Genomic DNA, 23,148 nt, shown 5'->3' with positions numbered 1-23,148 from the left:
GCATATTCATTCATAAAATTGCAATAATTGAAGTTACTCCACACAGTGAACTGGAGGGCTTAAAAAAAGTGGGACCCCTGGGAGTTGCCAGCTTTTGCCCAATAGGCAATCCAACCTTGGTGATAATCTATATTATGAAGCTGGAATAATTACCTCTGAGCAACATACAACGTATCAGTCTACAAAGAAAACAATATATGGACCCAACAGTGAGTTGGGACACGTTATTATGGGATGTGATGGAGTAAATGGGTGCTGTAACAGAAGTGTGTCCACCTCTTTATATGGTGTCTTTCATGTTAGTTGTTCCTTAGATAGATTTTGATTCTACCTTGTTAGTTGTCTTAGGTTTTCATTTTGAGTCCTGCCTTCTATCTATTATTGCTATATTGTATTACGTTATGTATTATAGCAATTTTTGCACCAAGCACTTTGGGTCAACTGCAGATTTTTGTTTTTATGTGCTATATAAATAAAGTAATTTGATTTTTTTTCCTTCAGGGCTGCGACCATGATTTATCCAGTCAGAGCTTATAACTGGAACAAAGTATATTTTTTCTAATTTTCGCGTCAGTAGGCGCTGTGTGCTTTCACTGTTTAACACACAGACAGATGGTCCAGTGCCCCCGGTGTAGTGACCGAGACGGTATACCCACCGGAACCAGGGCACGTCCGATCTGTCGCCGCTCGTGCCCGCTCGGTTAAGGGGCGTTTGCGCACTCCCGAGACACCAGGAAATATGGCGGCGCTCATGACTCTCAGTCAGGTAACAACTCCCTATCGATCAAGAAAAGTCTCAATTTTCATTATTGATCATAATCAAGTGACAGTGACAGTCGTTGTATGGTCTAACCACATTACTACTTTATAAGCTTTGGCGAATATTAACCAGTGGAAGCGTGTACGCAACCTTTCGTTGTCTAACGAAGTTAACATGGTTAGCTAGGTTAAGTGAGGATAGCAAAGTTCCTGTTGGTTTTAATGGAACGAGCAAGCTAACGTTAGCATCGCATGAAAAGTAGCAACGTTAGAAGCGAGGATGCCATTGATGAAAATAAAAACAAGGCTTAGTAGTGGCTGGTTAAACCCGAACAAAAAAAAACCCTTTAGTTAGTTGGTTAGCTAGCGCTAGCGATTACCGTTGGTTATTATTCTACTTTTACCTCTGACTGAACGATGTATATAGCAATAGTTTGCTAACGTTGTAGCTATTTATAGCTTTCTAATAACTTAATGTGTGCTAGCTGACACTCATTTGTCTGTGATCTGGTGTTATATTTCTCTCCTGTTTCAGTTATCAAGTGGAAACCCAGCCTATGAGAGCTATTACAGACAGGTACGGTCGATGTTAACACTGTGATTTACACTCCAGTTCTTTTAGTGTGAATAATATATACCATATTGATAAATACAGTTATGTCTGCTGTATCCACTGAGTGTTTTGTTCTTGTTTTTTTCTAGCTGGATCCAGGAAACACAGGGAAAATATCAGCTGGAGATGCAGCTCAGTTCCTTAAGAAGTCAGGACTGTCAGATAGTACTCTGGGGAAGGTGGGTAACATAAATGTATACACAAAAACATATCCATGTATTTAATCAATAATCTTAAACTGTTTTTTTGCTTTTTTTTTTTTTAGATATGGGATTTGGCAGATTCTGAAAGAAAAGGCTATTTGGATAGACGGGTATCTGGATTTCTGTGTAAATTTGCTGTGATTCGTGATGCTGATGGGTGCATAAAACACCGGATTTGACTTGCTTTCTTCCTGTTTTCCTCTTTTGTAGGGTTTCTTTATTGCTGTGAGACTTGTGGCATCAGCACAGAGTGGAAATGATATCAGTCTTAATAACCTCAACCAACACTTAGCTGCACCCAAGTTTGTAAGTGATGAAATGAGTCACCTGACAATTGCAATATCCAACGATGTGGTATTACAAATTAACAGACGTTAAATGTCTCCAAAAGTGCTAGTGTAAGGGAAAAGTACCTCCCTAACTGTCTTAATCCCTTTTTTTTCTTTAACTACAGAAAGACACTAGCAGTCCATTATTAAGCGGTTCAATTACTGGAGTTGACTCACAGTGGGCAATTAGGGTAAGTTGATACAATTTGTCAAGAACATTCTTAATAAAATCAAGCTTTCCACCTAAACTTGAGTTTCCTTTCTTCCCCAGCCTGATGAAAAAGGGAAGTTTGAGGGCATTTTTGAGAGTCTGGTCCCTGTGAACGGTCTCCTCTCTGGTGATAAAGTAAGGCCAGTTTTGATCAACTCCAAGCTACCTCTGGATGCGTTAGGAAAGGTGATGTAACACATTACACTGTTGCAGTCTTCCCTCACATAAAAATGTTAACTTTATAAAGCATTTTCTTTATTTTGGCAATTACTTCATGTTTTTTGTAGATTTGGGACCTAAGTGATGTGGACAAAGATGGATTCTTGGACAAGGAAGAGTTCACAGTGGTGAGCTTGTGCTTTTACTTAAAGTTTAACTGTCTCTCCAGAGTAATTCTGGGAAGCTAAAGCTTCACTTTTTGGAGAATTGTTTGGGATATTAATACATGTCTTATTGTTCATTTTCTAGGTCATGCATCTTGTGTATCGTGCCATGGAGATGGAGCCTGTCCCGACGACCTTACCCACTAACCTCATCCCCCCGTCTAAAAGGAAGAAGTCGGCAGGTGCGATGCCAGGTGCTGTGGCCGTGCTGCCAGCTCTGTCTGGTTTCACGGCTGGTGCGGCTCCTTTTAAAGAGTCCCTGCGAAGCACTCCTCCTCTGGTCAGCACAACTCCCCTCAGCAGCAGTGCTGTCAGCCTCTCTCCAAAACACTCCTTTAAGTCCAGCTCACCGGTATGTTGCCTTCTCGCATTTCGTTGTAGGCATAGTGACATCATCACTGCATTGATTAGTCTGTAAGGGATGAAGTGCTCTATTCAAGGGCTGGGTGTATAAAATAAATATCACAACATTATTGTATTATGTTGATAAACATCCTAATACAGAAAATATATTTAAAATCACACATAAAATAATCCAACTAATGTTAAGTGCAATGATATAGTGCATGTCTATGATCTATGTTTCTTTGTTACAGCCAACAACTTTTTATCCATGTAAGCAAAAAAATGTGTTTGCTGCAAAAGACACAAGAAAACACACAGGCACTCTATTTCTAAACAATTAAAATACTTTCATTGTTATGGTGCAGTCATGTTAGACCTTAAAAACAAACTGTGATGTGTATCAGCACTGAGTCTTCATCAGGTTTGGAATGTGTTTGTTTTTTACGTCTACTATGATTATGCCTTGACAATCAAGGCATTTCTAATTGCTTCAAAAGAGAGTTCCTTTGGAGTTTTCTTGTGATGTTTTTGTCTGTGTATCTTTATCTGAAAAGCACCTCAAACTATCCAAACATTTTAATATCATTTTGTGAAATGAAAACATGATATGATTATATTATCACATGTAATGCCACTGAAATTTGCTTGTGCCCAAGCCTCCTTTCTCCCTTATATTGCTCAACACCAGCTAAAAAGTTCTCACTACATAACTTCCTGTTTGTTTACATATCTTGTTTCTTGCATGAGGGAGAAACAAGACTCACATGATGTTAAGCATGCTCTCTTGGATAGTTTAACACAGCTGCCTCGCTGTATTTTTAGCATTTGTAGCATTCATGTATCCCTTGAGTATTCTTGGGATGTGTTAGGGTTTCACTTTATGAATTTGGTTAATTATTTTCAAGTAGTATGCTGTGAAACACACACGCACACACACACACAAACACACACACACACACACACACACACACACACACACACACACACACACACACACACACAAAAACATTAAGTCTTCTTGTAAAAATCATATTATATTTCCTTTCTCCTTGTTAAGTACGCATCAGGAGTGCAGAGCCTGGAAACCAGAGTTTCATGAATCACTTTTTTTCTGTTGCTAATGGCTGGACTTGTTCTGCCACATTGTTTTGAGCATTGTGCACAGACCAGTGTGTTTTCCTCTTGTGTTATAGCTGCAGGGATTTTTCATCCGTGACTCTTGGAGGAACAGGTTTCCTTGAAAGGGAAAAGAAGCAAGAATTTGTTCACACTTGTACCGTGATCACATGACGTGTCCTCTTTTTTCCTGTTATATGACTTCTCTGTCCTGTTCTTTTCTTCTTGCCAGTTCAATTGCGATTACCTCAGATTTATTCCTTCTGTTTAAGTTTTTACCCAAAGCAAACATTTAATCATATTCATACCATATTCTTTAGAATTCAATTTTCACTTTAACACATGCTTTAGCTCATTACATTACAGTATCTTTAATTTAAAATCATGCTAATTGTAATAAGTAGATATCACAAATAATTGATGGAAACCAGTTCATTTTCATCCAGGGAAAGACTCTTAGCTATGTTAAGCAAGATTGTTGATACTTGTGGTAAACAAACTCATTGGCCACCAAGTACATTTGTTTCTTTTTTATTTTAACAGTACAACACACACATACCATCTTAAAAAAACTGAACAAACTCTCTTAGCATTTGTCTCCTCATCTAAAATCTCATAAATGTTGATTTTTGTTGATTCCAGCCTGTGGTGAACTGGGTGGTACCGCTGGCTGACCGGGAGCGATATGATGAGATCTTCAAGAATACAGACAGCGACAATGACGGCCTTGTTAATGGAACTGAGGTCATCGAGATCTTCATGCAGTCCAGTCTCTCCCAGACTATGCTGGCACAGATATGGTGAGACCACAGCTCACAATTTTTTTGCAGAGGTTTTTTTTTCTCATTTTCTCATCTAACTTTTACATTACACTGTATTCTCCACAGTGGCGTAACTAGTCTTATAAGGTTTAACTCAATAGCTCCATCTAGTGGACAGTTTAAATAACTGCATTTTCGCCATCATTTTGGCGCAATATTAGAAAGAAAATTATTGTTATACAAAGGCAGCTGAAGAAAATATTTTTAGTGGATGTTGGGTATTAATTCTCAGGTGAAGTCATGCACTCAGACCTTAATTTCATCCACAGTAAAACAATTACAGAGTCAGCATAATCTTAAGAAAATATCAAAGATTTCAGGTAACCTTCTCTCTGCTGGGCAGGATAGAATGGTACTATCTGAAATGGGAAATATGTCTGCATTAATGATGCTTAAAGATGAACTCACGGCCGAGCTCCCCTCCATGTACACACACATGCATACTTAAACATGCTTCTTTTGTGGTCTTAATCCTTGATATATGCTCTTATTGATTGACTTTTCATCAAATTTTAGAAAGGCACAGGAATATATACAGACATTAAACAATGAGTACAGGACAATCCATAAATACTGTAAACACAGGAGTAAAACATTAACTAGTTATGAAGAAAAATGTAAGTGAAATAAAAGTTAAAAGTGGCTGCTTTGTAATTAAAGGATTTATGTTGCAGCAGGATTCAGAAAAACTTGTGGACACATTAATTTTCATTAGACTTGACTACTGTAAAGGTGTCTTTACAGTGTCTGTCTGAAAAAGCTATTGATTCAGAATGCAGCTGCTCAAGTCCTGATCACAAAACTCCAGTTCTAAAGCCTTTACAATGTTTAACTGTCCATTAAAGACTTAATTTCAAAATACTTCTGTTGGGGCTGAATGGTTGCTGAAATACATTTCTAATTTTCTGTTCCATCTTGAACATCTGGACCTCTCGGGTCGTCTGGGACAAATCAGAATACAGTCTGTTGTGTTTTGAGTGAAGTGTGTCTTCCTGTCCACAGGGGACTCGCTGACACTAAACAGACGGGCAAGCTGACCCGGGAGCAGTTCTCTCTGGCCATGTACCTGATCCAGCAGAAGGTCATTAAAGGCGTAGACCCTCCATCCACTCTAACCCCAGACATGATTCCCCCGTCAGAGAGGACTGCAGCTTCAGCGGCGGGCCCTGTAAGTCCTGACTGTAACCCACTGCTTCATCTTTCAATCTCCCTATTTATTCAAATTATTTCCATCTTCCAAAATCAATATTTTTTCTTGCATCTGTACCTGAAGAGTCTATGGCTGTATCTCAAAGTCAAGGATCCTTTCTATGTGGGATCCTTCCTTCAGAGTCGGGTCCTCATTTGGACATTTTGGATAAACGGTCTAATGTGTAAATTTAAATTTGACTCCAGAGACGAGGCCAGAATCCCTCCTACCACTGGTATAACGCACAAATGGAGCAGCCTTCTGAGTGTGCGTAATTCGATGTCTGCTTAAATTCGGCGCTGCAATTTCAAAACCAGTTCATGACATGGATGTGGCTTTGGCATCAGCACTCTTCCACTTATTGTGGAAATGGAAGAAGATGTTTTAAGGTTGAATCTCCACAATTTAGCAAGTAAAAGCCACAAGGTGGATTAAACCTGAATATTTCACTGATTCAGGCTGAATTTGGCTGCTACTTAGTTTCATAAAAGCAGTGGCGCATTACTCACCATGGAGATGTGTTCTGTGATTTTTTAAAAATTTTATATTACAGTACAGTACAATAAGTTATTTATAAATAACAATAAAATATTATAGCGGACTGTCGGTCCCTGTTTACACAATAAACAAATTTATAATTTTCTGAATGGCAAAGCTGCATATACTTTGCACATAGTAGATCATCATCTGACGCATATGAATTAATTAACAATAACTTTAGCGACTAAGACGGCATTAATTAACTTAACTGGCAATGTATCAAGATGACGTTTATTATCTTTAAGATAAATATTCTGGCATTTGTTTATGTATATGTTTTTGCTTGACTTTGAACACAAGTTTTGTAAGTTATGTGATAACATTAGGTGTAAACTGAAAATACTTTTTAAATGCATATCACGCCGCCGGCGTCGCTGTTTCTACGCTCGCCATTTTTAAATCTCCCGGTAGACCAGTGTGCGCAAAAAATTTTGGGTAGTCAGAGCGCTTGGAGGATAAACACATGCATCCTTGGAATTTGGGCAAAAGAAGGACTCTGTCCTCCGAAGGATCCTGGACATTGGGACAGTCCTTCGGCTGATGTTGATGACGTACAGTACAGGCCAAAAGTTTGGACACACACCTTCTCATTCAATGTGTTTTTCTTTATTTTCATGACTATTTACATTGTAGATTCTCACTGAAGGCATCAAAACTATGAATGAACACATATGGAATTATGTACTTAACAAAAAAGTGTGAAATAACTGAAAACATGTCTTGTATTTTAGATTCCTCAAAGTAACCACCCTTTGCTTACTAGAATATAAGACATGTTTCAGTTATTTCACACTTTTTTGTTCAGTACATAATTCCACATGTGTTCATTAATAGTTTTGATGAATCTACAATGTAAATAGTCATGAAAATAAAGGAAACACATTGAATGAGAAGGTGTGTCCAAACTTTTGGCCTGTACTGTAGTATCCTTCAAATTCAGCCGTTTGAGGATCCTTCCTTGACTTTGGGATACAGCTAATGTTTCCTTGCTGCTATATGCATTTTAAGTGCTGGGTTCTGCTTTCTGACTTCTCAGCCTTGCCTTGCAAAACTGTTTTTTATGCTTCTTTTGAGCTCTCTTCTATCCTGTCTAACAGGCCTTTGCAGGGCTCATGTCAGCTGTGAGACCTGAACTTGGTCTACTTGCTAATATGCGCAGAGTGAGTAGCTTTGTGTCACAAGGTGGCGCTCTTGTTCTGTCATGCTCTCTGTCTCAGTCTGAAGCACCAGGTGCAAACCAGATAATGTTCATTATATTATGTATTAGTTACAGAAACTATTTTGTTATCAACACAGGGGGACGGAATTTATTAAATCTTATTTACTTTTTGCAACATATTTCTCATGCTTTGGAATTCCCCCAAATTCAAAGCCTCAACTGTGCTAAAGGCAGACACTGCCACCTGCTGCTGATTCACCATCAGTATATCAATATGGAATATCTGGGTGCACAGATGTTTGGACAACTCTTGACTGAAGAGACATTTAATCTTTAAAAAAAACTCATGAGATTATTTTAAGCCAAATATGTGTTTGTAAAAGCAAATTCTTTAATTTTTGTGTTAGACCATACAAGCAGACTTCAGGCTGCAGTTTTTATTCTGTAAAGAAAAAACTTTTTTTTTTAAATGGTCAGTGGACACCTGATAGACATTTTGGATAAACGGTCTAACGTGTAAATTTAAATTTGACTACAAAGCAAGCAACTATGTAACTCTAGTTGAACTTGAACATGGAACAAATTGTGGTTTTTGAGTTTGTTATGAACTGATTAATGATGACTAATGTCATAAATGGAGTAAAATCAATTAAGCAAGAGCGTTCTAAGAAATACAGTACAACTACATACTGTTTTGTAACTCTTACGCAAGTACTATCATTACAAACAAGTAGTTTTTTTTTCTCTTTTACACAGATTACACAATTACACAGTTCCTCTTTTGAGGTTGAACATGAAACTTAAAAAAAAAAAAATGAAGGGGGGTGAAGCATTAAGTGTATCTTATCTGACCAATGCACTGAGTGCTGGTAAAAACAGAGAGGCTTCAGGGACCCTGTGATTTGCATACATATGTTGAACACTGATATATAAAGCTAGAACGTTCGATTCTTTTATAATGTCTTGTGCATTTCTTCTCATTCGTGTATTGTCTGGATTGTGTGCCCCCTCTCTAGCTGTGCAAGGTGTTTGTATTTCCTTCCTGTGTCTTTTGTTTTGTTCGACATGTCAGCAGGAAGCTCCTTTCTCCCCCTGCGTACCATTCATGCCCCCTCTGCTCTCTCTCTCTCCCTCCTTCTTTTCCCATCACCGTATTTGTACACTTTCCTTCTTGTCCCCTCTTTTTTTTGCGTCCTGTCCCTCATCCTACCTGCCGTTGTCACGCTTGTCATCTTTGTTCTCACCTTACTTCATCCATGGTACTTTCTTACCAAACTCTCCCTTCTCTCACTCGTCCGTCTCCGTCTCGCGCCTCAGGACAGCAACAGCTCCACGGGGTCGGCCGAGCTGACAGGCATCAAAGAGCTGGATGACCTCAGCCAGGAAATAGCTCAGCTGCAGAGGTGAGCCCCTGAGTAGCAGGAGGATAGCTTTGTTTCTCTTCCTCTGGAAAAAAAAAGGAGGCATGGTTGAAGTGAAGTGATGTTCAGATTTAAAGCTATTTTACACCCGTAGATATATACACTACCGGTCAAAAGTTTTAGAACACCACAATTTTTCAATTCTTTATTGAAATTCAAGCAGTTCAAGTCCAATGAACAGCTAGAATGGGTACAAAGGTAAGTGGTGAACTGCCAGAGGTAAATAAAAAAAGGTAAGGTTAACCAAAACTGGAAAATAATGTACATTTCAGAATTATACAAGTAGGCCTTTTTTCAGGGAACAAGAAATGGGTTAACAACTTAACTCTATGGAGTCTTGGGCTATTTTGTCCATTTTTTAATTCTTTTCGTGTCTTTGTAAGTCATTTTGTGTCTTTTTTTAGTCATTTTGTGTCTTTTTTTAATCCTTTAGTCCAACATAAAATGTGATTTTGAATCTTTTTTTTTACCTTCAAAACACTATCATGCTCAATAAAGAATTTTAAATGTTGCAAATGTGCATTAATTTCAGAGTACACTGAGACATTAAACTGCATCATTTTCAGTAAAATTCTGGAAAAGTTGGAGTGTTCTAAAACTTTTGACCAGTAGTGTATTTCTTATCAAACAGTGTTAACCTTTATTTGAGCTCTTATTAGATCGTTTTTATTCCCAGAGAGATGCAGAGAAGAATGCAGTGTCACCATGGAGCCTTGCTTTGAGCCAATCAGAGCATATTTTACAGTCACAGCCTTCATTAACATGTGGACTTAAATAATTTATACATAACTAGAGGCAATAGAGATTAATTGGGCTAAATGTAACACAATTTCCAGACCAGAGTGCTTGTCAATATGTCAAATGATTATGGTGTGCCTGTACTGATATATTAAATATTCTGATTTCTTTTAGTGCTTTTAGTCTAGTCACTAAGCTCATGGAAAGAATACTAATGAAGTGGTTGCAACATCTGTTGCTGTTTCCTTAATGTTTATTCTTTGGAAATCCCTCTGTCTCCACAACATGCCAGAAACAGTATCAACAGACAACTATGAACCATTTTTTACTCATGCGTGCCCAAGTTTACCACACCAGCACACTTTATATGGTGCCAACTAAAGTGACCACAAAGCATATTTTAATCATGCGTTTTACAAATGTTTTTTTTTCCACTCATCACTTTGTTATGTGGGGAACCTCACCAGTCTGCATGCTAAAAAGACACACAAATTATTTCCAAATGTCACAGTTCCAGATTGACAGAGTTTTGTCTTCTATGTTTTGCCAACATAGGCTTTAGTAAGAAGTGATAACACAATTTGTTACTTGTTGCTGATCTGCAGAGAGAAATTCATCCTGGAGCAGGAGATCAGGGAGAAGGAGGAAAACATCAGACATCAAAACACTGAAGTTCAGGTAAGAATGAGCCAAAATCATTCTCAAATCCTGTTAAAGGTTTAATATGTAACATTTGTGCATGAAAATGTCTGAAAACATCTCAACCTATGTATATATTGTAAGTTATTTTGTCATATGATCCCAATGTTTCAAACTATGTTCAAAGAGGACTCTGTAATTTCATCCAATGAAATGCTGTTTTTTTTCTTTGGTTTGCCGATCAATGGTGTCATACAAACTTTAACCTGTTTAACTGTTCTAAAACAGAGAGCAATTGTAAGTCATGCAATGCAACAGAATTATACACAGTAACAATAATGCAGCATTTTTTTCTATCAAACAGCATCAATTTCTTTTATTAGCTGCATGTCATTTTGCAGCACAGTAATCTAGTTGAGACCTAATTTATTCTTATATTCAAAAATTGAGTACGATGTGCTACTATGACAAGTGGCTCATGTCAGCCACCAAGCTAATGCATACCATAATGTTACAATGTTACAATAACATTCAACATGCTCATAAAGTATTTTTAGTGTGATTATTGTGATCACAGTTAACTGTGCTGGACTACCAAACAATTGATTTTGCCACATAGAGTTGGCTACAGTAGCTGTATGGGTAGTCGAGTGATCTCGTGGTGAGTCAGCAAGTTCACATTAGCTATTGTTACTTGCAGCTATTTCATTAGAATGAAATGACATAAATATGACCAACACAATTTGCATAAATAACTTGAAATACATGAACTGATTGCAGATACCATCTACGATGGTGGTTGACAAAAACAATGAAGGCAACAACTCACATGATGCCACACTACTTCAAAACGTCATCAAAGTCCGTCTTTTACTATTTTGTGTTAGTTGAGAGTCCCGAGCTGCAGACATTATATATATATTAGTGAAATAGTAAATCAGATTTACTACAAGTCTGTCTTAGTGCCTGGAACAATAAAAAAAGAGGTTCAGGTTAATGTTTGTGTTTAAACAAGGCGAAAAATGAATCAGTTTTGAGATCCATTCAAGAAGATTTCCAACCCTAATCACTGTGAGGTACATATTAGATACTGGTTTGAGAGTTGATAAAGATGATATTCAGTCAGTAGCTGTACCATGCAATTGTATCTGTGTGTGTCTGGCGGACCCTCAGGACATGCAGAATGGGTTGGACAGGGAGAGCAGCAGCCTGCAGGACCTGGAGTCGCAGAAACAGGATGCTCAGGAGCGCCTGGAGGAGATGGACCAGCAGCGCTCCAAGCTGGAGGGAATGCTCAACGACGTCAAGCAGAAATGCCAGGAGGAGTCGCAGATGGTCAGGAACTTGGCTTATTAATTAATTAATATTTATTAAAAAAATGTTTTATTTTTTTTGTAAATATGTATTATTTAAATATGTATGTTTAGGGGGAAAAAAGAAAAAAAAGTGTTAATTGAGTAGTGGAGAAGGGGTAGGTTTAAATAAGGATATGCTTCATCCTACTCCTTTTCGGATATGTTGCGTTCACATTACAGCGTTTGTTTTGACTATTGCTATTTTTTTTTTTTTTGATTATTCTCATTGGATGTATTTGTTTTTGTGTTTACTTTGTTGTGTTACTCGCACATGTTCGAAATAAAAGCTGAACTGAATTAAAGCAACATGCATGTATTAAAACATGGAAATAAAAATAGAATATATTCTGGAGTGGGATACCAGATATCAGAGACAGTGAGGTCAGTTGAGGTCAAAGGTTGTTTCAAGGAAAATGCTCATTATTTTAAGTCTATTTAAGTCATCAAGTGTTTTAAAATACTGTAGCTGTACTGTAACTGTGTGTAACGTATGTGTTTAGCTTACTTTGGTTTTGGGGGAAATGCCATGCGTATTAAGAGGTAATTGCATTCCTGGATCTTTTGACTGGTATGCCAACCTACGTATTTTTCACACATCTTCCTGAGAACAAAATTTAAAATATGGCTGCTTGGATCTGTTCTAATAAGAAAGTCTGATATAAATTAGTAGCTTCAGGCAGAATGAGTGGAATTTGTCTGTTTGTAAACGCAACAAACAAAGTTTGCCCCTCCTCTCCGGCTGAACGACATCTAATTAGCCAGCAAGTTTAGCGATCTTAAGTCTAGCTAGCTAATACGCGTAGTATTTGTGTCCAGACGGGAGAATTAAGTGAAGCTTCCTGAGCTTCCAACTCAGACGACACCGATTACAGTGTCAGCCAGGTCACACCCAGAATGTCTCAAACACAGCAAGATGAAAGAAAAGAGAAACACAGGCAGAGGGCAGGGTCTCTGCAGATACAGACACCACCACACAGGACGAGTCTATACATTAGGAGGAAAATTCTCATTGTGCCTTTAAATGTACAGCTATTAAACAGATCAGACTACAAATGTAACGCCGATTCTGTTGTTTTTCTGCTTCAGATTGCGTCTCTGCAGAGCCAGATCCACTCTCAGGAGTCTGACCTGCGGAGCCAGGAGGATGAACTGAGCCGCACCAAGGTGGACCTGAGCCGGCTGCAGGATGAGGAGGCCCAGCTGGAGCAAAGTCTGCTCTCTGGTCGTGTCCAACTGGACAGCATCAATAAGTCGCTCAAAACCACTCAGGAAGAGATCAACCAGGTCAGTGCAGACACAGTAACTACAGGTTACATAAGCACGTTTTCTTTTATTAATATATATATATATATATATATATATATGTACAGTACAGGCCAAAAGTTTGGACACACCTTCTCATTCAATGCATTTCCTTTATTTTCATGACTATTGACATTGTAAATTTATCAAAACTATTAATGAACACATGTGGAATTATGTACTTAACAAAAAAGTGTGAAATAACTGAAAACATGTCTTATATTCTAGTAAGCAAAGGGTGGCTACTTTGAGGAATCTAAAATACAAGACATGTTTTCAGTTATTTCACACTTTTTTGTTAAGTACATAATTCCATATGTGTTCATTCATAGTTTTGATGCCTTCAGTGAGAATCTACAATGTAAATAGTCATGAAAATAAAGAAAACGCATTGAATGAGAAGGTGTGTGTCCAAACTTTTGGCCTGTACTGTAAATATATATATATAATTGTACAATGTAAGATGTTCAAAATAAACATGGCAAGTTTCAACTACTGTGGTAGATAAAAGTTAAAAGTAATCCCTCTGAGCAAAAAAGTTTCCAATGGTCATTTCCAACAATTTCTTCTACTTTTTCTATTTCTGGTCATCTGCTCCAGGCACACTACTGCAGTTTTGACATTGCTATATGTAGCTACATGCCAACGTCAGGGGAAACTGTAATCTTGGTTGCTGAAATTGTTAATTTCTCCCCAATTTCGGATCATGATGCTGCTGGAACGTGCTCGATTGAGTGGTTTGTGGTTTAGAAGCTGGATGTTGTTGTAAATGATTAAAAAATTCCCCCTCAAAGGCTAAATACAAATCATAATACTGCTCATTGTGGTTATAATGTATTTCATTTATATACTTCTTCACAAGCGATGAAGATACTCGTAGGTTTGACCTGCAGTCTGCCACAAAATGTCAAAGAAGACGGGGGCTTAAACGCAGTATCTCAGACAGAGGTTAAATAGAGGTGCAGCAGGGCAATATGGTAATTAAAGCATGTAAACATGTTTTAGGAGAAACCCGAAGTACAAGTATGAACCTGAAATTGTGCATAATAGATTTCCCCTTTAAGCTTTGAATATATTCAAAAATAATACCGACTGCCCTGAGGGGGTAAAGAGGTTTGTTTGTTCATGAACTATCTGTGGAATCTGGATTTTTAGTTTCACTTTTACTTCCAGGAACGTTGTGATTAAATACCCGCTACGAGGCACCCTGAATCACACTGATGTGAAACTGTTGTATCACAGTGGTTACTGCATATTGTTTTTGATCGACTTAAACCACTAACCACCACTTACGCTAAAAAATAGGTGGATTCCTCAATCTGTTGAAGACTTGACTTTTGAGGAGCCTGTTTTTTACTCTGTGTGTGCAAAGGTAAACCTATGACACAACTGACTTCCGCAAAATAAATCACAATTCAGGTAATAAATAGCAATTTTAGCTTTCATTTAAAAATATGGCTTATCCATTTCAGCCAGATCTGCTCTCACATCTGTTAAAAAGAGACAGAAAAGGTAGTATGTTTTATGGAATCAGATATGGATTAAACAGTCTTTTATGTGTTTTTAGGCGCGCAGTAAGCTGTCGCTGATCCAGGACAGCCAAAAGGAGGTGACAAAGACCATCGAGCAGTACAACAGCGCTTTGAGCGACATCAATGGAGGAAACTTCAACAACCTGCCAGACTTGAGTGAAGGGTTTGCTGAGAAGGAGAACGGAGTTTTCAGAAGTGCGGTAAGGACATCATGAATATATCTGAATTTTTAATACAAGAATTCAGCCTAAAACTCAGAACTTTATTTCCCTTTCCTCCTGATAAGGACCATTTTTCACATCATGAACCCCTAATGGGAACTTTTTTTCTTGGGTACTCAGATGGCAGAGGAATGCAAATATGCCAATGAAACCTTTCTTGTTGCCCAGTTTTGTAGTTGCTACTTTTACGTACGACACATTTTTTTTACCGTCTTCTGCTGTAACAGTTATTGACAACTTAAAAATGATCATTCTTTTGCTGAATTTTACTGTATGTAAGTGTATAATCTAAACATCGACACATGTATTCATTTGGTTTTGTTTCTGGATTCATTCATCAGGATGACTCTTTCAAATCAAAGTTAGCCATGTTCAACAACAGCACTGCTAAGGAGCCTCCAGCAGACCCCTTCCAGACGGAGGACCCGTTCAAGTCCGACCCCTTCCAAGGTCTGAATACCTTTTTGTATCTTTTCATTATTATCTCCACCCGGCCTGGAGGGGATCACGCATTCCGTCATGTGTGTATCTATCTGTCTGCTAATCTTGTGTACTTCTGAACCCTTCAGCCTAATATTTTTGTGCATATTTTTGACTGTGCTCAGGGATCTCTTGTGGTTTTGATGATTCATAATTTTTTGAAAACCTGTTTTTAGCTGCCCATACCGCCATGGACTGCTGACTCCTGACTTCTCTTAACGGGTAGTTAGGGGCTGTAAACAAACCTAGTCGTTTTGTGTCGTGGCTCAAAACTGACATCCATAGAAATGTTTGGTCTCATTTTTAACTGGAGCATCTGCTTATTAATTCAAAACCCAGTATGTTTAGATCTACTAAAGTTAGGCTCGAGTCTTCTTTGTTTCTAAGGGAGAGTGAGACACATCTGGTGGAGATCTGCCCTCCACTCAGAGCCCTTTTCTAGTTTACTCCTGTATTTCTGTAATGCTCAGTTACTCCCTGCTCTGCCAGCTGTTCACCTGCACTAATTTTATGTCCTCGTGAATAACTTTTTCCATTTAGTACCTGAGGTGAACTGACGTCCCAGCTGCCAAGTTGCAGAGTTCTAATGAAATGGAAATATTTGTTGTATGTTCCAGTCTGTTTGAAATCATGCTGTGGGAAATATCAAAGAAAGCTTACATTATTTCTTCTTAGAGGCTTCTTGGAAGATGATTGAAGACCATAGCCAGCCACACCAGCTGCCGTCTTCTCACTGTCTCGTCCTTTTTCTAGATCCATTTGGAGGAGATCCTTTCAAAGAAAGCGACCCCTTCAAAGGCACCTCGTCTGAAGATTTCTTTAAAAGAACAGACAAGTCAAACCTGTTTGGATCCTCAGACCCCTTCGGTAGAAAACCCACACCGCCAGCCAAGGTATCAAACCCCTCAGATGATGATGTTTTATTGATCCTGTTTTTTGTATACGATGTGACTAGTGGTGCAATGGATTATAGTTGATCTGTGATCTGTACGGATGCCCCCAATGGTTCAACACACACGTCAACCACAGATTAAAGCACATTGTAGGGTTGTTTTTACACTTAACCACATGTTAGCGTAATGTAACAATATATATAAGTCTGGTTGCTTACACACAGCAATACACACTCCACAGCATTAGTTATTACACTGGCACGGTCTGATTCTGCAAGAACACTTGTTCCACTAATCGCCACATATGGATGATGCCGTCAAATATGGAATGATTGTTTGAAATGTATCATTGCTTAAGTGTCCCAGGTGGTCCTGACCTCTGCCTGTAACTGCAGCTTTCGAGGCGGCAGGAAATTAAAAATCTTGCCTATTAATTCCTAGCAACTAATAAGAAAGTAACTTAAGCAGTGACAGGAAACCACATGTGTGTATAGTGTTTGATGTTTACATTATTTAAGCTTTTTATGCCAAACACACACATGCAAATTGAAACTATATTGGTGGTTTGAAAGTGATCCAAATCTTACACTGTCATTATCCTAGTGATTATTTCCAAGATAAAGATATAGTAAGCCCCACCCCCTAAGAAAAGAAAAAAAAATGATGAGAAGGTTTGAAGTTCAAGTTAAAATTCCTTATTCCATGTTAAAGTACTTGTGCTGATAGAAACAAGCTCCAACATGTCTTCACTATTGTATGTAACTGGAAAAGCAGACCAGTATTACATAAAGAGACTTGTAGTAGTTGTGCTGATTTTGATTTGCTGATCTGTTGAATAGCTTACCAACTGTATTTGTGCTTTGCTTCTTTGTTAACCACAGCCAAGTGCCCTCAGCAGTGGTGACCCTTTCACCTCAAACAGCTCAAAAACAGGTACGTTGCTGCTCTACAGCATCACAGGATGTTTGTGGATGAAGAGAGACTTAACTCTGGAGGTTAACCTGAGGTTGTATTTGTTTGTGCCAAAACATGTAATTGTTTCTGTTTGCTGTAGTTCTTGCCTTTATATAGTCGTAAAGTTTCTCAGTTTAGTTTTTATTGTTTTTCCAGTTTTCTATATTGCAGTACATACTGTGCTGTGCTTACAGAATGAAAACAGGTTGACATTTTTTCTTCTCACTCATTTTAAAGATCTAAGATGTATAGTTTTCTTGATCTTATTACAATTTCTGCAATAAGGAAGGTAACTGCCTTTGGCTTTTTTTTTTTTATCACAAAACACAAGTGCAAAGTCATCTCTGTTATGAAAGTGCAACTTTTCCGCTCAGATTTCCCAGAATGTGACTTTATTAACTGACATCTGAACGTGAAAGAACGTCCCAGTTGTGAAAGTATCAAAGAGTCATTCTTTGCCATTCTGGGTGACGTGTTGGATTTAGATTTTATTTTTGGGGGCATCAGGGGCAAACAATTTTTACTCACTGTGGCTTCAATTTTTCCTGTGGTTTAGGGCTATTTTTAGTCAAGTACCTACGCATTTAACTACTGGCCAACTAAAAATACTCCCCCTACCCTGGAAAAACAGGAGGCTTGCAGCAGCCAAACATAACAGAAACTCTGTGACTGCTGGTCCTGCTCTACTAGAATACACTGCCACTCCTTTAACCAGTTCTCTCCTGCCTCTGTCCTGTCTTTATATCTGCGGCTATTGAACTGCTCTGCCTCATTCGCTACGGAAGTTGTTTTAAGTTAGTGGCTACCTCTGGTCGATGCTCTGCTGTGCTACACACCTTCACTAGAACACTGAGGCAACTGTAGACCTGAGCTGACTTACTGTGCGTAAAAGAAAACACTGCGTACTTCACATGAATGGGGTCTCTTGTGGTTGCACACTCACAACAAACATATTCTATTACAATGTTTTGTTTTTTCACTGTAACCATCTGCAGTTTGCTGTTTTTTTCATTAAGCGGGATACCACTGAGCTTCAAAACAACCAGGGCACAGTTCTGGTTAACAGTACACCAACTGACGCCTTTAATTAGTTGATCACATGCATACGTCAGATTAAACAAAAAACCTCTGCTTTCCAGGTTTTTTGCGAAATGTCATGGAAAATTAAACGGTCACGCCACATACCCCCCCCCCTCCTCTGAAAATAGCATGCAGGCCCTTTCAGAATAAGCAAGATGCAGAGATGCTTTTGAATGCGTGGTTTGAGGCTGAACTTCATTATAGTTTCTGGCTCTTTCCGTAAACGTATTCAAATGTTCCAAATGCATTTCAATGTACTCTTGTCACAGATGCGTTCGGGACAGCGGACCCCTTTGGAAGCAACTCCTTTGGAAGCAAAGGGGGTGGATTTGCCGACTTTAGTCAGATGTCAAAGGTAAGCTCTGGAGACTCTTGGAGTTATGAATCAGTTGCACCATAAAGCATCATTTCCACTTGAGCTGTAAAAAGCTGTGTTGTTAATTTTACTCTCATCATGAGTGATTTCTACTTTCTGCCAATTTATCACATTTATAAAGTCTTTCTGGTATCAGGCCAGAGGCTATAGATCTGGCCTGACATTTCTGTTAGAGTCATCATTTGTGCAAAAGTTGAAGAATTTTTTTTGCATTTTCCCCTGTGTGTGAACAGAAGTCGGACAACCCTGTCCTCCCATCAAAGAAAAATGTGCCTAACCGGCCTGCACCTCCCTATGGTGAGCTCTGATTTAAGTGTGTATGTGCCTGAACATGACTGTGCTTGCAGCTTAACTTGACATTCGGGGGGGGGGCACTCCCACGCTTCCTTAAATGTATGATTAAATAATACCTAATATAAGCTGTATTCTTATATATATCCTTACGAGCCAGGCTCCTTATATAGTAATTGAGATCAAGGAGTCGGGCCTCTGTGTTAAAAACATGGACCAACTTACCAGATGTTACCGTAATACGTAAGATTTGGACAAATTTCTGCAGAACTGTGAATTGATTCTACACAGGAATTCGACCAGCCTTCTTCACTGCTGGGAAAAGCCAACAACAATCCTTCCTCCCGCACATTATGATGTTTTCAGACAGAGTTTGCACGGAGAGGAGGGAATATTCACAGATAGGTCCGCTGTCAGTGTGTTTATGCGAGAGAAAGAGAGTGGAGCAAGGAGGAGCTGAGAGAAACACTCTGCTGCACGCAGCTGTACAATGAAATCAAATGTAACCCATTTTAAATAATTAAAAATAAAAAATCTATATGTGGCAGTCACAAATAAATAAGTGCATGGGAAACACTGGAAATACAAACGATAAAACGGCTTGCCAAATATACTTAAGCTTTTTATATACCTCGGGCAGCTAACTAAAGTAAAGTCTAAGTGTGGGAAACACTGATTAATGGTTCAGTGATGTTCATAATTAGTATGTAATGTTGGTTTAAACCAGTTGACCGTGCCAGTGTTTTTGCCAGTACGAGCAACATCTTTGCAGCGCTCATTGTGATTGACTGTTGTTCTACTAAAAAGACATTTTTGTGCTCTGATGGTATGCGGAAAAAAAACTACTTCCCTGTTGAGCTGAGGGTGCAGAGAAAGCAGTTTGTTCTTTTGAAGTTGTAAACAGGAAAGCTGTTGGTAGAGGTTTGGTAGTACTCTGTTTACAGAGTGACATGCCCTTGTTAGTATTATTAAGACAGCTGAAACAGTTGAAGCAGGCAGTGTTAAGTTAAACTAAATTGTGTGATGAGATTGAGAGCTGCTTTCCTGTGCCTTTTTGTATGCATTTAGCTTCATCCTTTATCTCTATTTTTCTTTTGGTAGGGTGTGTGTTTAGTCACACACCACCCACGAGCCATGCCCAGAACATGCCCTTCCGCTGTGACCTTGCACTTATTCCTTTAGCAGAAGCCACAGCGTGAGAAAGTTTGTGTTCCCCTTTGCTTTACCACACAGAGCAGGGTTGAGATGAGTAGCCACGGTAAGGCAGCGAGCTAGGCCCAGAGATGTGCCACATACATGTGGGGGAAGTGAGCAGCCCACATGTTGGTTGGTTATTTAAAGCTGCATGTGCTACTGTTGTTCTTTATTAGATAGTGGAGCTTTTATTTACTACAACCTTCAATCTGCACATGCAGCCAGTGTGGCATCAGTGCACAAAGTTTACAGAGATGAATAATTAGGGCCACCTTATGATACCATCATTATAGGAAATGTTTTCAAAGCTTACAGTAGACAAGGGTGTGGTCCATCTTTGACAATTACGAGTTCCAAAAAAGCGGCACTGTGCTCGTTCAGCTTCAATGCATCACTGAGCCTTACTCAAAAAATGCGGTTAACACCTTTTTTTGAACCAATATCTCTCTCCCCTGTGACTACTCTGCATGCCATGAGCTCAAAGCAGTTGGCTTCCTGTGAAAATTCAGTAACACAATATTACCCACGAGTCTTTAAAGTGTGATCTTATTTTCCCAAGGGGTTACCTGTTGTTAGCTTCTGAAGTGAAGGCACTAAAGTGTGCCTTTTGAATGTCTTCCTTCTCCAGGAGGTACGCTCAGTTTGGCTGCATCAGAGCTGCACCAGAGCGTTTTCTCCACAGCAGACAGTAAAGACTCTTTTGTTGCGACACACTCAAGTAAAGCATCCAAAGACTGTCCTGTGGGTTTTGCAGATTTTGGCTCAGTAAGTGTAGTCTACTTATCTGATGGGTCAAGTATCTTTGTCTGCATGAGCTACTGATCTTCAGATTGTAGAGCTGAAGGCTCAGAGGTGTCAGCTCTCTCACTGGGCCTCATTCTGTTAACCTACCCTCACGCAGTGAGACTACTAAGTCATTGCAGGACCTCCGTGCATACTGGCTGTTGACTAACAACTGACAGAACATCTTAACGCTTTTAAGGGGTTGGTGTCACAGGAAATTAAAGGTTTGCATGACTGACGTGGACAAACCGTGTACTTGTGTCAATCGTTCCGTCCGCCTGGTAAAGGGGCTTTTGCATGCTTGCTGTCATCTCTGGCTTCAGCCTTTTGGCAGGAAGTCGGGATTTATGCAGTTTTAGTCAGCAAGTCAGTGAACTTGCCCAGTCAGGTAGCACTCGAGGAGCATTTTTCCAAGACTTGAAGTACAAGCTAAAGGCTTATTCGCTGTCAAAGCATGATATGCCTCGAAGCAGAGTACAACATTGTAAATCTGCCTCTTTGTCCTCCTCCTTCCGCTTCTTTGCCATCGTGTATAGCCTAATAGCTGAGCGTGCTCTCATGTGGAGAGAAGCTGCATGGCAGGTTTTTGTCTGGTTTGTATCATTTAACAGCACATTAATTTATTTCATCCCTTATTCCAGCATGACAGTTGTGAAAGGGATTTGTGTAATTTTTGTTTTTCTACCAGGATCTGAATGTGTCAAGGTAAGACCGTACAAGGGTGTGGTGGTCAATCCTTTGCATGTGAAAAACCTGTCCGCACTGCATAATCTGAGTACGGTGATTCATGAGCACGATTATTTTCAATAAATATTGATCCAAGCACTGAATGTTTATGGGAGAGGAATAACTTTCGCCACTAGTACGTCACTGTGTATTGTGTAGAAAGCTTTTAGTGTTGCTTTCTTTGCTTTTTTTGTTACGCCAAAGTGAAGTCTAAATGTCTATATTTTTGCAGTAATTTTTCCTTACAGCTATATATCAAATAATTGCAGTTGTTTGATATAGCTTTCAATGTTCTGCCTAATTAGAAACGTGATCTTAAATTTGCATCAATTGTTCGTTTATGTGTCCTGCTTTTACCCAGTGACTTCTCTCATTTCAGCCTGCATCTCTGCATTTTTTACCTTTTATCTAATGTTTGTTTTCCCGCTCTAGTTTGGAAATGAGAGCCAGCAGCTGGAGTGGGTCAAGCGGGAGAGCGAGCGTGAGGAGCAGGAGAGGCTGAGGAGGCTGCGGCTCCAGGAACAGCAGGACCTGGAGCTGGCCATCGCTCTCAGCAGGGCCGACATGCCCAGCGCCTGACCAGCCATGCCCCCACCACATCTTTTTCTCCTCTGTCCGCAGGCTCATAACAACAACAGCACCACCACTGGCCCGACATGACTTGCAGCCCCTGTTACCAATTTGTATAAGAGACCAGTGTTTCTCCAGCCTTGACTGGACTCGTGTCAATCGACTCCACATTTAGCAAACAGTTTTGGTTCATTGCTCCCAAACTACACGGCAACTATAATCAAGAACAATACGGAGCCACTTGATTTAAGTTCGGCTTCAGCCTGCAAGAACATAGCGATTTAACGCAACCCGAACCAGCAGGGCACTCCACTACAACCTCCATCTAGCTCCTCATCTTGCTATGGCTAATCACTCTGCCTTATCACAAAACTTCAAGAAAAAAAATAACCTTTCAAGAATGTTTTCCTGTTTTATTTATATACAAACGCAATGAATCTGGTGTATGAAGTACTTTTAAACTGCACTGTATAAACTGTTTTATATAACCTTTAATTACTCTGAAACAAATTCGTATTGGAAGTCTCAACCAGATAACATCTCTGTTGGCCTATGATTCAGTTTGTCCAATTTAAAATGTTTCTTTTTTTTGTTAAAAGAATTTCCTCACGAACTGTAAATATTGTTAGATGATGGTTTTATGTATAATCCACGGAACAGTCCATCTTTAAATAACAACCTGTCTTAAAGGACTGGAGCTTAAGCCGCATTTACACCGCATGGTACGACTCGACTCAACCCACTTTTGGTAACTTCTCTATTTTGTTTTTCACTGCAGATAGTTCCCCCACAGTGTGGAGGGGATTATCAGCCAGAGCACAGCAGCGTGAAACTGGCATGATATCATCTTCAGCCAGACACTCACTCAATCCTTTTTTTTGGCAAGCAAACGTAGGTATTTTTTGCACTTTGTCAACTCTATGGC

At 39.2% G+C, this 23,148-nt stretch overlaps 1 protein-coding gene across 1 annotated transcript; it reads left to right on the top strand.

The window, feature by feature from the left end:
- Positions 1-619: 619 nt before the first annotated feature.
- LOC131980244 (epidermal growth factor receptor substrate 15-like 1) lies at positions 620-22,173 on the top strand. Its single transcript, XM_059344458.1, has 23 exons — positions 620-766; positions 1,295-1,336; positions 1,462-1,551; positions 1,638-1,685; positions 1,786-1,881; positions 2,030-2,095; positions 2,176-2,301; positions 2,403-2,462; positions 2,584-2,850; positions 4,602-4,759; positions 5,783-5,948; positions 7,607-7,669; positions 8,986-9,071; positions 10,433-10,505; positions 11,640-11,801; positions 12,908-13,105; positions 14,691-14,855; positions 15,218-15,326; positions 16,110-16,249; positions 17,131-17,182; positions 18,553-18,638; positions 18,893-18,956; positions 20,773-22,173. The coding sequence occupies exons 1-23, from the start codon at positions 740-742 to the stop codon at positions 20,964-20,966; spliced, it is 2,538 nt and encodes an 845-aa protein (XP_059200441.1). The 5' UTR covers positions 620-739; the 3' UTR covers positions 20,967-22,173.
- Positions 22,174-23,148: the final 975 nt, after the last annotated feature.

The sequence above is a fragment of the Centropristis striata genome, chromosome 11, assembly GCF_030273125.1.
Source record: "Centropristis striata isolate RG_2023a ecotype Rhode Island chromosome 11, C.striata_1.0, whole genome shotgun sequence".
In the NCBI taxonomy this organism is placed as follows: domain Eukaryota; kingdom Metazoa; phylum Chordata; class Actinopteri; order Perciformes; family Serranidae; genus Centropristis; species Centropristis striata.
The sequence above is the reverse complement of the archived record's forward strand: the minus strand, read 5'-3'. Positions and strand labels throughout refer to the sequence as shown.

Bases quoted from the DNA above. Each gene is read 5' to 3' on its own strand.
- LOC131980244 (XM_059344458.1), top strand. From the start codon at position 740: ATGGCGGCGCTCATGACTCTCAGTCAG. The intron at 767-1,294 runs GTAACAACTCCC...CTCCTGTTTCAG, and splicing joins CGCTCATGACTCTCAGTCAG to TTATCAAGTGGAAACCCAGC. The intron at 9,072-10,432 runs GTGAGCCCCTGA...GCTGATCTGCAG, and splicing joins GAAATAGCTCAGCTGCAGAG to AGAGAAATTCATCCTGGAGC.